This window comes from Ipomoea triloba, chromosome 7 (assembly GCF_003576645.1).
Source record: "Ipomoea triloba cultivar NCNSP0323 chromosome 7, ASM357664v1".
NCBI lineage: Eukaryota > Viridiplantae > Streptophyta > Magnoliopsida > Solanales > Convolvulaceae > Ipomoea > Ipomoea triloba.
Window position 1 is genome coordinate 22420523 of NC_044922.1, and position 17524 is coordinate 22438046.

The following is a 17524-nucleotide window of genomic DNA, read 5'->3' on the forward strand; positions in this document are numbered from 1 at the left end:
TATATATATATATATATATATATATATATATATATATATATATATATATATATATATATTCTATTAAAATAAAAAAAATTATAAATCAAAATAGATATGTCAAATTTAATTTATTCTAATAAGATAAAATTGAAATCTTCTATTGAATTTAGTTTTTTTTTATTATAGATATTTTTAATTTCATTTGTTTTATTTTTTAAATTTTAATTAAAAATTGTTAAAATTAAAATAATTTAATTTGATTCCTGTCTCTGTGTGTGTATTGCTAAAAAGATAAAATAATAACTATAATACATATATAAATATTGAATCATTGTTGCATGTAAAAACTTCACAAAAAATATTGTTGCATGTCAATTTGTTTACTTCATCTAACTTTTAAAAATAACTACAGTATTAATACTACTATATATAAATTTCTCCATACATAAATTTTTATGATTTTAGCATTCTACGTTTCTACTACTGAAAAATATAAGTATTATTGCATTAATTTAAAAGTTTTGTAGTACAAATGCTGTAAACAAATTTTATAAAAGAGCATAAATTATAAAAAAAAATTACAAATCTAAAATAATAGTTATTATTTAAATATTATGAGTCCAAAACAAATTAATTTACGTTAATAACATAACTGAAGAAAAACTAACATAAAAATGAACTAATTAAACTAACTGACATTTGTGGAGTTTGACGGACAAAGACCCGACCCGTCTTACGGCTGGATTTTTAATTAACGAGTTCAAAGATCCGACCCATTAATAAATATTTGATTCATTAATCAAAGACAGGACCCGTCTTACGGATTGAGACCCGTGAGACGCTCTCACACTTACTCAAAGTTTAAAATATCACAAAGTAGATTCTGAAACAAAACTCAGATATCAATGTAAAATTTTAAAATAAGAATGTTATTTCATGCAAGGAAAAAAAAAATAATATTTATCAATATCTATATAATAAAAAAAAATTATCAATTTCTCTTTTTATCCATTTGTGTAGACATATATTATATTTATAGTATTTTGTACAATATGAAAATATATACACATTGTTTTATAGAATTGTGATTACTGACATAATTATACACATTAATTACTACAAAATTTAAAATTTAAATTTTTTAATTTCTAAGTATAATTTTCTTAGTTATTATTCATATTGTTAAAATTATAATATGAAATACGATTAGGAATAATTCAATTTATTTATGTAAATTTTTCTCTATCAATTTATATAAATATGTACATGATTAGAGATTATATTAATCATACAAAATTTTAATTTTAATTTTAATTTTGTATTCTAAGATACCAAATATATGAAAATTCAACTATATTATTATATTGAACATTTTAATATATTTTTTTTAAAAAAATTTTTTATTTAAATTCATAATTACAAATATTTTTTCGTGCATCGCATGGGTAAAATACTAGTTCGATATATATAATAGTCGTAGCATTATGATAATCATTATTATTTTCAGTACAATAGTAAATTATATATGTTGTATCATTTGTACAGTTGTAGAGGTTGGAATAAAATATTGAATTTATACCTTCTCTCTCTATCTCTCTCCTACTCTATTTTTCATTAGACAATCCACAGTTTTAATCCTTTTTATAATTCGTTTCACTGTGAATCCTTTTTATAATTCGTTTCACCGGGAACACTATGAGTTAAAGGAAATTAAATTACAACAATACAAAATTTAAAATAATATTTTAACACAAAAAATATTATTTAAGTGGCATACTTGAAAACTTCAAACGTTCATTTATTATATAAATTTTATACAATTTTTACCTTTGCAACATTATAGAATTTTCCTATAATATAATAGCAACGAAATTTATCCAAACTTTTAAAAATTTGGCATTCTCTATTGAATATATATATTCTTTTAATAAAATCATTTTCAATCTTATAAATATTGCTGAGACTATAAATTACATAATCTAGTTAGTAAAGATGAGTCTAAACATAAGATCATAGAATACACGTTGAAAATAGGTATGGGTCTGATGAGGGTGATGTTGTATTGAAATCTTCAAGCGTTAAACATTTTTGTATATATTTTAAATGCTTCTCCAAATATTTATAGATATGAAAATGCTTTTTCAAATATTTATAGATAAGAATCTAGCCATTAGGAGAAGTTACATAGAAGTAGTAGAATGGTTAGCGACATCAATATCCAGTGGGAAATAAATATAAGTATATACCTGAAAGGTAACTGGAAGGTCACCATGAATTTTTATTTAAATTTTTATGACAGTTCATCTCAAACATTAATTACCTATTTATTATATAAATTTCCGACAATACAATTATTTTCATGACACATAATGATACAAGTTTTGTGAATTGGGGCTGCAGAATACTTTGCATGAACCCTTGATCCTAACAATTATTTTAGGACATTTTTAAAAGAGTATACATTCCAATGATCATTTGATGTATCCAGATCAAAGAGCAACTCATATAATTGCAATACAAGCATGGGAAGACACTGGAAATTAGACCTCCCTGACTCTCTCTATCAATATAGGCTGATCACTGGACTGAGAGAGAAATGACAGCTTCATTGCTTTCAAGCCCTGGAACCCAATAAAGTGGAAAAAAAAACATGAGATTCAAGCAACTTAATAAGGCACGCCTAGCTAATAAGCTAACTAATTGAAACTAAAGTGTTTGGAAAAATTAATTGTTGAATTAGCTTATAAGTGTAAAAGATATAAAAGGATAAACTAAGAAATTAAGATTTTGATTAATGAATGGTAGATGACTAGATGGTATCATTTTTATAAATTAATAAAAAAAAAAAAGTTTTTGAAAAAAGGTTTAGAAAGCTTGTAGCTTATTTTGAAACGCTACTTGGAATAGCGTTTCAAAATAAGCTACGGAGTATTATTTTAAGCTCCCCATGTTTTACAAAACATAGTTTATAGCTTCTTTGTAAGATAAAATAAGTTATAAGCTCTACCAAACAGGGCAAATTATTGTGTGGACCACGGTCCAAAACAACATTATTGAATTTTATAAGTTAGAATAACGTACATTATGTGTTAGAATAATGTAATTTTTGTGGTAAGATAATGCACATTATATGTTAGAATAATGTATTTTATGTGTCGAAATAATGTACATCATGAGTTAAAATAATAAAACTTCTTAAGTAAGATAATATACATTATGTGTTAGAATAATGTATATTAGACCATGATCCACACAACTGTGTGAATCACGGTCCAAACAACTATTGACCAAATAGAGCCTAAGCCTACAAATGGTACAAGAACCAACATATATGGAGTACAGCAATTTAATGCATGGCGGTAAAATGAACAAAAAAAAAAAAAAAATACTGAGATCTATGCTTATTTCCAACTCGAAAGGTTGTCTTACTCGTGAATCTCCAAATCTAAGTTTATTTTCAACTCACTAAAGCATTTCAAAGGATTACTAATGCCCTTCCTTGTATTTTGGATGTATACATTATTCCACCTCAATTAAAAATTTTGTGAGATTACACATTTATATTTTAAAATATATATTATATGCTCAACAAGACATCCCATCCCATAGTCTGAGTATGGTACGAACTTAAAGTACCTCCTGTAATTAGGGCTACTCTGGACACCTCGTGGTCTAACCAAAAAAACAAGTGTGACGCAGATGAACCAGAGGAGATGGATACATTTCCCTACACCTAAATCCATTCTTCATGTGGGTTAAGCATGGATTTTTATAGAAGCAGACCTTTAAATCTCATTTATCACTCACTAGTCCATATTGTCATTTAAGCACGATGATACTAGTTTTTGAAAGCAGTCATTCTCACAGCAATACACAACTAACATGACTCAGATCATTAAAAGAAAGGAAAGGGGGTTTGGGGCGTTTGGTGCAAAGCTAAGTAGTACACCTAGCCACCTGGGTTTAAACAATTGAAGGATGCATTCTGTCTCAACTAAAAGTCTAAACTGATAGTTGGACTGCACATTTGTATGCTAGCCAATGACTTTGTACATGGGGTTGGCTCTGATACTAAATTGAATGATTGCGTTTTATTTCAACTAAAAGCCTAAACTGATAGTTAGACTGTAGATTTATTATTTATATATTATATGCTCAACATGAACCTCATCATCTTATCCCCACCAGATGTACCTAAAATCAGTAAATACATAGAAATGAAAACTTACATTGTGATGTATCATATATTGGTAAGCTGACATTTGAAGGGCAAGACGAGCTTTTCAGAGAAGTTATGCCACTTTCAATGTTAGATTCTGTTTCACAATCACGGGGCTGCAAGAGAAACTAGAATTAGATATTCCCCTTTAATAGGCAAATCTAAGGATATAGAAACCTGATCTAAATGGAATGTGAATTTATGCTATATGCAGAGTTGCAGACCATTTTGACAAACTGATTAATTGGCTATAAAACTGATTTCACGGACAAACATCATAATGTTGAATGGTGAAATCATCCTAACCAGTGAAAAGCAAATAGGTGGGCTCTTGACTGAAATAGCGTTTCTATAGAAAATGTAGGTGTCAAAAATGTTTGAGAATTCAGACAATCATCAGTTCATTGAAGGATGGATATGTATAACTGTATAAGGGCCTAACCTCAAAATTCTTATCAAAACACAGCCGAACTTCCTCCAGGGCTTTACTAGAGCATGTTACTTCTGGAGTCATATGGAAAGCATTTTGAATGGCTGAAATGATGCCTTCAAGTGGGTACTTTTCAGAGTTTGATGGTACATACCCAGCTCCAATCAAAACCTCCTGTTATTATATGTTGAATAAGGTAAGTTGGCAGCCAAGCATTCAATAGCAATACTTCTTCTCCCAAAAAGTTGAATCCCCAACCCCAAGGGCCCCCCACACCCCGGCCTGACAAAGCATTTGGGAGGATGTAGCCGGTTTGCACAAGAGATCTGCCCACTTTGGGCATAATCCCCACACTGTTGCTGTTGAGTTTCGATCCTTGGTCTTTTCTCCCAAATACAGCCTAAGCCCGTGTGAGCTTCAATAGCCATATTTGTTTCTAACAAAAAATGCGTTGCAAAAATTAAAAGGAGGAAAGAAAAAAGATGAAGGTTGACTCACAGTAACATTGTATTTGAAGTAAAGGTCCAGAGCGTTCACAAAGTATTCATATTCATTTTTAATAACTGGATAGGAACATGTTCCATGTTTCTCTGCAAAATCCGAATAGAAGCAAAGTTTAACAAATAAAATTCCAAAAGCACCGAAGTTTTCTTTAATAAAGGTTATGCTTGCACTAACTCATATGATATTCTCATAATTGATCTCATACAAGATAAAGTAAAAACAAGAGAAAGATGATTACCCCACTGTGTGGAATGTGGATGTTCCCCAAGGCAACCATAAGGGGAAGGCAAAGAGAATAAGTCAGTTTCATTTAATATATAATCAGACCATCTAGTAAGCAAGCTAATGTTCAGAAAGACAGAACACCTCATGAGCCCAAAACAATCCTTTGGTGTTATGGCAAGTTTTGGTGGAACTGCATTTATATGATGGCCAATACTTGTTCAAGACATCAAGCAAAGTTGAGATCTACATCAATGAACAGCAATAGACATACATAGGTAAGTCTCAGGCTTGAGAACTAAAGTAAAAACAACACAATAACAAATGTTGGACTATTACGGTTCCAAAAAAAACAAGCACAAAAACGAATAGTCACGGGTTTACAAGTTCAAGTCGTGTAACACTCACACTTTCCTTAAAATCTTATTTGCTACCTCCCTTAGTCCAACGAACTTCCAATTTAAAGTTTGAGCACTCAAATAATAAATCTGGCAAACAAGAACACTTGTAGAATACAAAGTTTTTGGAGGTAGAAAACAGAGGTTTCTTCCAAGTCCACCTTTATCCCACACTAGTGCAATCCCACTTCCCATTTCAAATGTGAGACAAAGGCTTCTCCAAAGCCTTTCCACTTCATTTTCCAACTTGAATGGGTCTACTTTGAGACTCAATTTCTCATCCATCCATTATTCATTTTGAGCTTACAATATATGAATTTCTTTGTCTCACTCTAAAGAACCGAATTAGAAGTGGACATCATATATATTTGTACCACAAAAAAAACAATTTAAAATGCCAATTTATACTATTTTTTCCAACAACAAATACACCATCCAAACCAGGTCAAAAAGGCACTCACACCATGAAATTCCACACAAAAACAACTAGCTTTGCTAACTAAACATTGCCACAAGTATACGCTAACACCAAACAAGATTGATATTTGCACATACATACCACATTTTCGTCAAATTCGGAACCTTCACAGCAGGACGGCCAAGTCCCATCTTCGTAATCTGCCCAGAGCCCATCTGCAAAGCAATGAACCTTATACAATAATACCTCCTACATAACATAAAATTTAAGATATATAACGAACAAAAAAACTGTATGACTTACGAATTGTGAATCCAATAATCGCATTGGCGCTGCACGACAGTGATATTGTTTTATTAAAAGGCAATAAAATGAAAAAAGAAATTGTTATCTTTAACCAATCAAATACTAAAGTAACAAACATTCTAGTTGATTCTAACAAGCATACAAAATATGTAGGGAAATTACCGGCAACAGCCATTGTTGGAACAGCACTTGGAAGTACCCTTACACTCGGTGCCAGGCCACTGGAGAGCGAGCTTGAACAAATCGAACTCTCTCTGATCTTCCTGCAGCTTCAGAGCTTCCGCATCTCCTCCGCCGTGGGTAAGGGTGGAGCAAAAGGACCCAAATAACAGTAAGAGGGGGAGGATAGGGAGAGAAGTCATGGGCAGATCTTTTCTATTTTCTCTTTTGGGTGGATTGCTTGAACAACTCAGAGAGAAACTCTTTATAACGATTCCCGAGAAGTTAAAGTAGCTCCCGATTGGGCATTGGTGGTAGGTTGACTGAGAGAGTTTATTGCTTGTGGATACTTCCATCTACTTTTAAAGCTATTTCTTTGACTAATCCAAAAAAAACTCGGTTCCATTTTACATATTTTACTATTTATTGGTCTTGTTTTTTTATTTTTTTTAGTATTTTTAATTATTTTTAAATTTAATTTTTATTTTTTTAAAATAAAAATTTTTAATGCATTATTATTGTAATAAAGTAGTGACAAAGTCTGGAAGAACAAACTTCCAAAAACATCGAAGAAGTCTGAGAATAGGCTGCTGTAGCTAAAGAATGAGCTAACAATTTTGAGATCATAGGAATAAAATTAACGGAACATGAAAGAAAAGAATGTAAAATGCTTCTACAATCATTAATAGCTATGCCCACGTAAGACGAGTGGGTCAGGTCGGTTCAATATAAAAAAGTAATATTTATACTAAAAAATGTAATACACATTAGAAATAAAGTACAGTGTTTGCTACTTATAAGGAAAAATATAATACTTTCGAAAAATACATGTGATACTTTTATATTTTGATATAAAAGCATTAAATTTTGTCATCAAAAGTATTACATTTTCCCTTATAAGTAATGTTGACAAGTGTTTGTTATTTATAAGAGAATAATATAATACTTTTGAGTAAAATGTAATACTTTTAATCAAAATGTAAAATTATAACATTTTTCTTCAAAAGTATTAAACTCACGGGTATTAATACTTCAAAAGTATTAATACTTTTAATACTTTCCCATATAAATAATAAACATTTTATTCTTTATTAGTATTACATTTTCTAGTATGCATTACATTTGATCTTTACCCGACTCATCTCACGGGCAAGGATCTATAAGATAATCTCACACAATCTATATGGGTATATTAATATTAAGCTTAATCTTATAAAAATTTAAATTAAAAATAACTTCTGTCAAAACTCGTTAATCGAACCAGATATATAAAATGGGACGAAGAAAGTATCATTCATTTCATTGTCTTTAATAAAATAAAACTTTCTAAAAAGTAAAGAATATACTCGAGAAGATGTTGGCCCTGTTTGGTAAATAATCAGCCTATTAGCCAATTTTGGCTTATTTGACCACTATTAGTTGTTTGGTTAATAAGTTTTTTGTAACTCCAAAATGCTAAAATTCAAAAGGCTACTCAAAGCAGCCTTTTCAATTAGCTTTTTGAGAAAAGAAATTATACCAAACAGCTATCAGCTAACAGCTAATTTATCAAACAACTTTCTACAATCAGCTAATATTATCAACAAATCATTCATTCTAATCCAAACAACCAACCCAATCAGCTAACAGTCATTTACCAAACAGGTCGTTACTTTCTCATAATTCTCTTATCATTTTCACTTGCAAAATTTGAAGACTACACACAAGTATGAGTTATTTGTGATGGAATATCCGTATATGCCAAATGATTCCTTTTGGGGATAATTCTAAGCCCGCTCCCAGTCTCCCACCGGCCACCGTATTATTGGATTATTGAGTGATTGAATGTTGATAGGCAGTCAATAGCATTTTTCTTTTCCGGCCAATCATCTCTTTAGCAATTAGCACGATAATGAGATTATTAGATTCAACTTTTAATCTCATTATTGTCACATTCTCGCATTTAGTTTCTAATTTTTAATTTAATTACATTTAGTCTAGCAATTTTACTAATATTGTCACATTTGATCTTCGATTACAATTTTTAATTAAATGACTAATTTCTTAAATAGTTTAATAATTTGACAATTTTAGGGGTGTATTCAATCAAGACTTTTAAGGACTTTCAAAGACTTTTAAAGTGATGGATTTTAAATGATTTTTGTAGAATTTTTCAAACTCCCCTAGAATCTTTTAAACTTTCATCAATTTTTTACGAGTCTATAAAAATCCGTAAGACAAACATTTATAAACTTTTAAAATATTTTCATATTAAAAAGTCTACAAAAGTCATTAAAACTCTAAATTAAATATATCCTTACAAGCATTCCATAACTTCTATTAATACATTATTTATAATTTTCTTACAAAAATATATCTTTATAAATCATAAATAAATTAATGCATTGCAATAATAATAATAATAATAATAATAATAATAATAATAATAATAATAATAATAATGATTGTCACAAAAATAGAGTATATTATACATAAATAAAATATAATAAATTTTTACTAAAAATTAACCAATAAAAATATTTCTTGAACTAATGAAACAACTAATGTTGAGTAAATAATAATTTTTTGTTAAAATATTGTTGTGACAACAGCAAATAATAAATTTTTCTTAATATTTTTTTTTGTGATTTTTGTTATAAATATGTATTAAAATAAAGAGATAAATATAAAAAGTATATGAGTATTTATGAAATGTTTGAAACGTACCGTAAAATTTGATAAAAATCAATTAAAAGTTTGTGTGGTTTAGATAGAGGAAAAAAGTTTCTAGAGAAAGTTGAAAAATTTGGTGTTGGAGTGTTGGATTTCATCTATTTATATTAATGATGAAAAAGTCGTACAGAAATCTTATTCTGATAGAGTATATGAAAGTTAATAAGTTTTTTGAATATATACTAGTAGACTTTTGTTAGGAATAAAATTGTAATAGTTTTGATGAGCCAATTTGTAATTTTAGAAATCCCCTATTTTATTTTTAGAGTGTAGAGTTTAGACCCGGGAGACAAGTCATGACAATAGTTGGGTCGAATTATTGCTTATTAGAGTTCATTTTGTCATGACTCTTGTAAGTCATTTGCTTCCACTATACACATGAGTGTATATGATCCAAAGGACAAGGCTAAATTATTATTACTAGAAGACATGAGTTTTAATCTTATTGAACACATTTTAAGCTTTGAAGAGCTAGAAGTGCCACGGTCCAAGTCCAAGAGGAAGTCAATTTTTGGGTCAATGGAGATAGTCAAAGGGAGGAAGAAGTTCAAGATCCACTATCGCTACACCATACGCTACACAATGCAAAGAAGGATCGAATATATTTATTTGATGGATATGATTGAATGAGTTGAAATGGAGAAATAGTTAAAGGCTTGAGAATATACCTAATGGTTTAGTGTTCAAATCTTATTGCTACATTTTAATACTAGGGAAGAAGCTTTGGAGCTAGTCACAAGACCAAGACCTTTGGAATTAATTTTTGGTCAATGGAGGAAGTCAAAGTCAACATGGAGCAACTTTGCATGGATTACATACGCGTGAACACAACACCATTTCTACACGCGTGAAAGCCATTTTAAAGCACTATGGAGCATGCTAAGGAGCAACTAAGAGAGGAACTTACACTTAGTCATTTTTGCATGCCTCAAATATTTTAGGTTCAGTACGCAATACCCTGAACCAGAAGAAATTTGAAGGTGGTGATTTTCTGAAGATTATTGTTCATACTCAAGCAAGAGCCACCCGGTAAATATTTTGAAAGATCAACTTGCCCAAGATCAAAATCAAGAATACAACAAAGTCAAAAGTATCAAGCTCTGAAGAATACAAAGTCTGCAATATCAAGCTGAGAAGGCAACAAAGTCAAAAATTGGAGGCTACAAGTTTCAAGGATCAATCAAGCCGAAATAGAAGACTTTTGTGAACATTTTGCAGATCAAAATGGAGATTTTATCAGATCAAATTGGCAAGTTATCAGATCAACGATATGGTCATTAAATGAGGAGGTATAGCCATCAAAATCAGATTGGAATGACCAATCAGAACGTTCAAAAATTTGAATGTTCATAACGGGCAAATAATTCTTTGAATTATAAAAATCCCAAGAAGACTTGAAGACAAGCAGAGGATGCAACAGCACTACGAACCAAAAACGTGAAATTCAACAAGTGGTATTTATGAGCGGTGAATGCGATCAAATACAAAGTGCTGAGATATTGAGATATACACGAGAGAAATTCAAGTCTTAGAAAAGAAATCTTTATTTCTTTAAACATCAGTTGTATCTCTACCGAGGGTAGAAAGGAGTGTAGCTGGGTGCGTAACACTCGGGTGAACTAAGTGTAGCTTTGTGCGTAACACTTGGTTGGAACGTAGCTTTGTGAGTAGCGTTCGGAAACGTAGCTTTGTGCGTAGCGTTCGGGGAGCGTAGCTTTGTGCGTAGCGCTCGGGAGCTTACCTTTGTGCGGAGAGCTCGGTGTTGAGTGTAGCTTTGTGCGTAGCACTTGGGAGTTTCACTATTGTATCTGGTGATTGAAGATAGTGGAAATCTTCCTTGGAGAAGGAAGAAGTGGAGTATGAGAATTACACCATCTCCGAACCACTATAAATCTCTACCTCTCATTTACCTTACTGCACTTTACATATTTGCATGTTTTAACTCACTAACCATTTACTTACTGTGATGATCATATCATCTGGGTTTGTGTGTTCCCACGTCCGCATGTGCTTGAAACTTTGCATACATATTCCTTGAGCTATTCTAAGATATTCTATCATATTACATGTCAAGTATCTCTTCAGTTTTACGCAGTTTTATTTTATAGCATTTTACCGTACGATATTCCGCTGCACATTTCAAGTTGAATTTATTCACTTGAAATCTCTATTGTTGAAGTGTTATAAAGTTTTTAATTGTTAGAAAAGTCTATTCACCCCCCCCCCTCTCTAGACTTTTCACCACCCTATCGAGACCAACAACTTTTAAAAACTCTATAAAAGTCTTAATCAAATACCATTCTACTTTTAAATACTTTTGAAAAGTTCGAATATCGGTAGGTTTGGGGCAAATTATTGCATGGGCCATGGTCCACACAGCTGTGTAGACCATGGTCCAAAACTACGTCGTTTAAGCTTAAAAAAGAAAAAAAAAATTCGCAGCCTTAGTTAACGCCGTTAGTTGAGCGTTATGTGATTGTTTCCTTTCTTTGCGATAGTCGATCAAGAAGCTTTCTTTGCGATAGTATCAACCAAGCCTTCTCTGCGATCTCCATCTCGCGCATCAACCCTATCTCGCCTCTGCAACTGTCATCTCTACGATTTCATTCATCCCATTGCTTCTTCTCCGCCATTGAATACGCATCTGGCATCATGGATAACATCAGTGATACAAAAAATAGAATTGATGGAATTGAATTAGATGATGATATTACAGGTTTAATTTTTATATTGTTTATATATGATTTAGGTTTGCTTTTTAATTTATATTTTGATTTATATTGTGTTTTTTTATTATATTGTAGGAGATGTAAATGTTTTGATTGATGTTGAATTGAGTTCTCCCATTGATGTTGAATCAATTCCAGGTTTGTATTTGATTGCAAGCTACATTGTTGAACATGCTTAATGTATTTATTAGATATATTATATGCTTAATGTAAATTATTTGCAGTTGGCACTTTTGGGGGTACAACTGATGAGAATTCACCAATTGGAATTCATGCTAGTTCTTCTAATGCTATGGATGAGAATTCTTCTATTCCAGGTTTTTTTAAAGTTGTTTACTATTATTTGATTATTATTAGTTGTGTTCTGATTGAGGTACATTATGTTTGTGCGTTAGGTACATTATTTTAATACATAGGGTACATTATTTTTATGTATCATTTCTGTGTGCATTCTGATTTTGAAATTGTGTTTCTGACTAAGGCACATTATTTCTGGCCCTTTGGTACATTATTTTAATGGATAGGGTACATTATTTTTATGCATGATTTATCTGTACTTTCTGTTGTCAAGGCAATTTATTCTTTTAGTGACTATTATGTTTCTGATTGAGGTACACTATTTATATGCAGTAGGTACATTATTTTAATCCATAAGGTACATTATTTTGATCCATCAGTTATTTGCGCTTCTTGATTTGAAATTTGTGTTTCTGATTAAAGTACATTATTTTTGGTCATTAAGTACATTATTTTAATGGATAGGGTACATTATTTTTATGCATGATTTAGCTGTACTGTCTGTTGTGCATTCAGTTTATTCTTTTAGTGAATATCTTATTTCTTTGTATTGTTTTTCACTACTTAGAAATTTGATTTTCACTAAAGATAATATCAATATGTTATGCTAGTAGCTTGTTAGTTGTATTGTTTTTTAAAATTTACAGTTAATCAGGACTTGTTTGGGGATTACAGTTGCTTCAATTGAAGAAGCATATAATTTATATAATGACTATGCTTTTAGATTGGGATTTAGTGTTTAGAAAGGGCAAGCAGTATTATGTTCCCGGTAGTACAGTCAAACTATTAAAATGAAGAAATTCCACTGTGCAAAGGCTGGTTTCAAGTCCTATATAGATAAGTCTTTAAGGTCATATTCAAGGGTAGACACACTACACGAACAGGGTGTACTGCATGTTGTCAGTTTGATATGACGTCTAATGGGCAGTTGATTGTGACAAAACATGTAAAGGATCATAACCATGAGTTGTGCCCACCTTCAAAAAGCTATCTTCTTCGGTCACACCGAAGTGTTGGTGATAATCAATTGTCAAATTTAAAAGACTTGAAAAGGAGTGGGTTGCACTGTCGGATCCGGTTTTTGAAGCATCATTCTGGAGGTTCACCTTTCGTCGGATTAACACCAAGGGATGCATATAATAGCCTACTTACAGATTCGATAAAGAGCTTAGATGGCACCGACTCGAATTCATTAATTGAGATCTTTAGGCAGAGTCAATTAAATGAACCTAACTTTTTCTTTGATTTTGAAGTGGATGGCGATGCAAGATTGTGTAGTTTTTTTTTTTAGGGATGCAAGAATGAAGAAGGATTTTGTGTTGTTTGGTGATTTAGTAGTACATGACACAACGTATCGAATAAGTACGATATGATTTGTGGTCCCTTTGTTGGCATGAATCACCATTGTATGAACATAATGTTTGGTTGTGGGTTTTTATTGAATGAAAGGATCGAATCATTTATTTGGTTGTTTAAGAAACTAATTTTAGTTTTTTCTTCTGACATGATCCAAGAAAAAAACCACAGATAAGGAAGCTCTGAAAACTAGCATCTTTTGACACTTATCACACTTCCAAAATGCATAATTGTCATGTTTTCCCTATCCACCGCATGGGTAGTGTTCTGACTAAAGGATATGTAAAAGACTTGTGGAAATTGACCAACTTTCCTAATAGTTTCTCGTATGCATGCCTTAAGACAACGTTTCACTTTTGTGGCCTCCTGGGCATTGACTTTGAACAACAAGAGACTGTCATATGCAAAGAAAATGGCATTGACTTCGGTAGTACAGTAGTAAGTTATGAAGTTTTTAATTTCCCGTTTCATAGGAAACTTTTAATGCATTGTTCCCTTGTTTATGAGTAGATAATACCAGCTACAGGACATGCCCACGTTATGCCATTACTGTGTCCAAGCACTGTGAACAGGTCATGCCTAGGTAGCGCAAGCTGCACGCTGACCGCACACCAATGCCGCTACTCCACACACCCCAAATTAGATTAGAAGGTAAAACCCATCTTTTGTTAATTAAGTGTGATCTTTTGTTAATTAAGTGTGGAGTCCGAGACTTCCATTTCTCATTAGATTGCTTTGACAATGGGGAAGATGGATGTGAAGATACAATTTTCAAATTTGTTCACCATATTGTAAGATGATTCCTCGTTGAACAGTGAACTCCGTGCTTTCTGTTTAAATAGAACATGAGCATTACTATGTAGGCGGGCAGGAACTCCGTGCTTTCTGTTCAAATAGAACATGAGCATTACTATGTAGGCGGGCAGGTTCAGGGCCGATTTTTAGATTTTAGTGACCATGTTCTTGTGAATAAATGATGCCCTACCAAAAGAGAAAGGATTAGGATTCAAACCCTTGATCTCTAATATGAAATATGAAATATTATAAACACACATTTCTACCATTTCTCTATTAGAGTCTTTTAAGATTAATTGCATGCAAACTTTTTATTTTTAAATTTCTTAACTAGCTAGGTAAAAATTAAATATTGGGCCCTCTAAAATTTGAGGCCCTGTGCTATTGGGCAGCTTGCAGAGCCTAAAATCAGGCCCTGGCGATAGGTAGTATCTTTACTTGTAAAAGTTGTTGGAATATTGTGTGGGTGAAGTGCATAATAACGCACTAGTGAAGATGAAAACTATTCAATAAACTTTGTAGTTTGAGACTGTCAAAGCATGACACCTCTTGTAGATATTAAATTGCACCTTTAAAGACAAATAATATGTTAACCAACTAACTTCTTAAAAAAATATTTCCGGATTGTATGATCTTTACATACAAAGATAACTGCTCCAAGATCACTCTTAGGTAGATTACGAGCATGAACACTAAAATTGGATATCACTTTTTTTACATGTCTTTCAGTCTTCTTCTTAGAACACATTCTAATAAGACTCCAATAGATATAGACAGAATATAAACAAAGGGGTGTTAACTTTTTTGGGTAGATTTGACAATGATGGGACAAAAATGAGTAGAAACAAAAAGGTGGACTAAAAGATGGAAAGTACTAATCTCATTATCTTCTTCTTTTTAGGATTTTTGAGAAGAAGGTAATGAGATTACCTTCTTATCAAAAAAAAAAAAAAAAGAGTAAAAGCAAAAGCTGACACACAGGAGAGAGAGAGAGTACCTTCTTCTCTCCTCAAATATTATTAATGATACAAAGGTATTATTATTATTATTATTATTATTATTATTATTATTAGAAGTATGCACTGTAGTGTAGCTATTATTATTATTATTATTAGAAGTACGCACTGTAGTGTAGTTATTATTATTATTATTATTATTTAGGTTAATAATAATAATTAGTGTTAAGGAGTTTATTCTATATTAATATTAAATTATTATTTCCGTCCGTTGGTGTGAATTGTCTAGACAATTTACGAAGTTTTCATTTCTGTCCCCCACATGCAACGTAGATTATGTAGTTAATCATTTCATTTCAAATCACAATAAAATAAATAAATAAATACATAATAAAATATTTAAAATACGTTATTAATATCATGGAATCCATCGTACTACAAATGACAATTTAAAATTTAAAAATCTTTGTTATTGTGATTATTTTTTTTTTTGAAAATTTTATGATGTTAATTAATATTTAATACAATAAAAATTTTGAAAAACAAATTCGAAGTAATAAAAATTGGAAGGGTTGTATTCTAGTTAAATATAGAATTACGAAGGATGTTTATGAAAACGTATCAATTCTTATAATCACAAATACTGAACAAATTAATGGAGTTTACATTTCTAATTAATTAATATATAAAAGGGTATAGTAGTAAAATTTTACATTTCGTTAGAGTTGACGACCTTTTTAGCCGGTCTGACTATTTAAAATTTTAAAATTTTTGTTTATATGATTTTTTTTTCTAAAAACTTTATGTTATTAATTAATATTTAATAAAATAAAAATTTTAAAACAAAAATTTAAAGTAATAAAAATTTCCTATTAAAAATTGAGAGTGAAAAGAAGGCAATGCAATTACCTTCTTTGTGAGAAATTCTGGTCAAACAAAAAAAATAAAAGAAGGTAGTCCAATTACCTTCTTTTCAAATAGGGTTTTGAAAAGAAGGTAATGGCATTGGTACTTTACCTGTTTTTGTATAGGGTTTTTAAATGACACATTTTTGTCCAAATGATGTCAAATCTACACAATTATTGCTATGTCTCATCAAACAATATATGAAATCAATTCTGTAAACTGAGAAACGAAAACAAATATCTTCAAGTAAAATTTCACAATATCAATTTCTTTTTTACTTTTATTTCCATCAAAATTTTAAAATCGCTACATTAATAGCTAAAACCCTCTAACTGAAGGATATGTTACTTCTCAACGTAACTAAAAGTAGTCGGACTACACAGCTATACTCAAACACATTACATTTCACACAATAAAAAGGAAAGACAAAAAAAAAGGAGTCTTGCTTCCACTACTACAGAAATCACATATAACATCGGTTATATGAACAACCAACGTTAAAGGTTAATTAAATAAATAAATTTATTTTAAAATAAACTTTAACGTTGGTTATTAACTAATAACCGAGGTTATAAATAAGAAATTTTTTTAAAAATATAGACTAATATACGACGTCGGTTATTTATATAACTGACGGCGTAGTGCATTTTAGTTTTTTATTTTAAATTTCATATACGATGGTTAATAATAAAATCGACGTCGGTTGATAATAAAAACTGACGTCATATTATTGTTATTTTTTATTTTTAAAGTCGACGAAGCGATACGACGTCGGTTAGTTATTTAGCCGACGTCGTATCGCTTAACAATAAAAAGTTATTAACCTTCAACGTCAGTTGTTCTTAAAAACCGACGTCGTAGATGCAGTATTTTCCAATTGTATTTTCTATTTTATAATTTTTAATTTCTATATGTAATATACTATTGAAAGACAATTGTTCAATTTATATTATTATACTGTTCGCACGTGTGGACTGCTAGTTTTTTTTAATTGTAACCGTCCTTGCCTCGCCGCCAATTGAAATCGCCGGAAAATCTGGCGAGTTATGCGATGGTCGGCCGGCCACGGAAAACAGAGACCAAAAATGGAAAAAAAAAAAAATTTTCTACAACGGTAAGTTCCAAACAAATTATT

At 30.8% G+C, this 17524-nt stretch overlaps 1 protein-coding gene across 1 annotated transcript; it reads right to left on the bottom strand.

Moving 5' to 3' along the window:
* Positions 1 to 2225: 2225 nt before the first annotated feature.
* Positions 2226 to 7006, bottom strand: LOC116024024 (ribonuclease 2-like). Its single transcript, XM_031264921.1, has 9 exons — positions 6642 to 7006; positions 6477 to 6505; positions 6315 to 6388; positions 5502 to 5603; positions 5374 to 5377; positions 5130 to 5221; positions 4644 to 4805; positions 4212 to 4317; positions 2226 to 2603 (listed from the first exon to the last, which is right to left on the bottom strand). Exons 1-9 carry the CDS (start codon positions 6992 to 6994, stop codon positions 2560 to 2562), a joined length of 966 nt encoding a protein of 321 aa, XP_031120781.1. The 5' UTR covers positions 6995 to 7006; the 3' UTR covers positions 2226 to 2559.
* Between the last annotated feature and the right edge of the window lie 10518 nt (positions 7007 to 17524).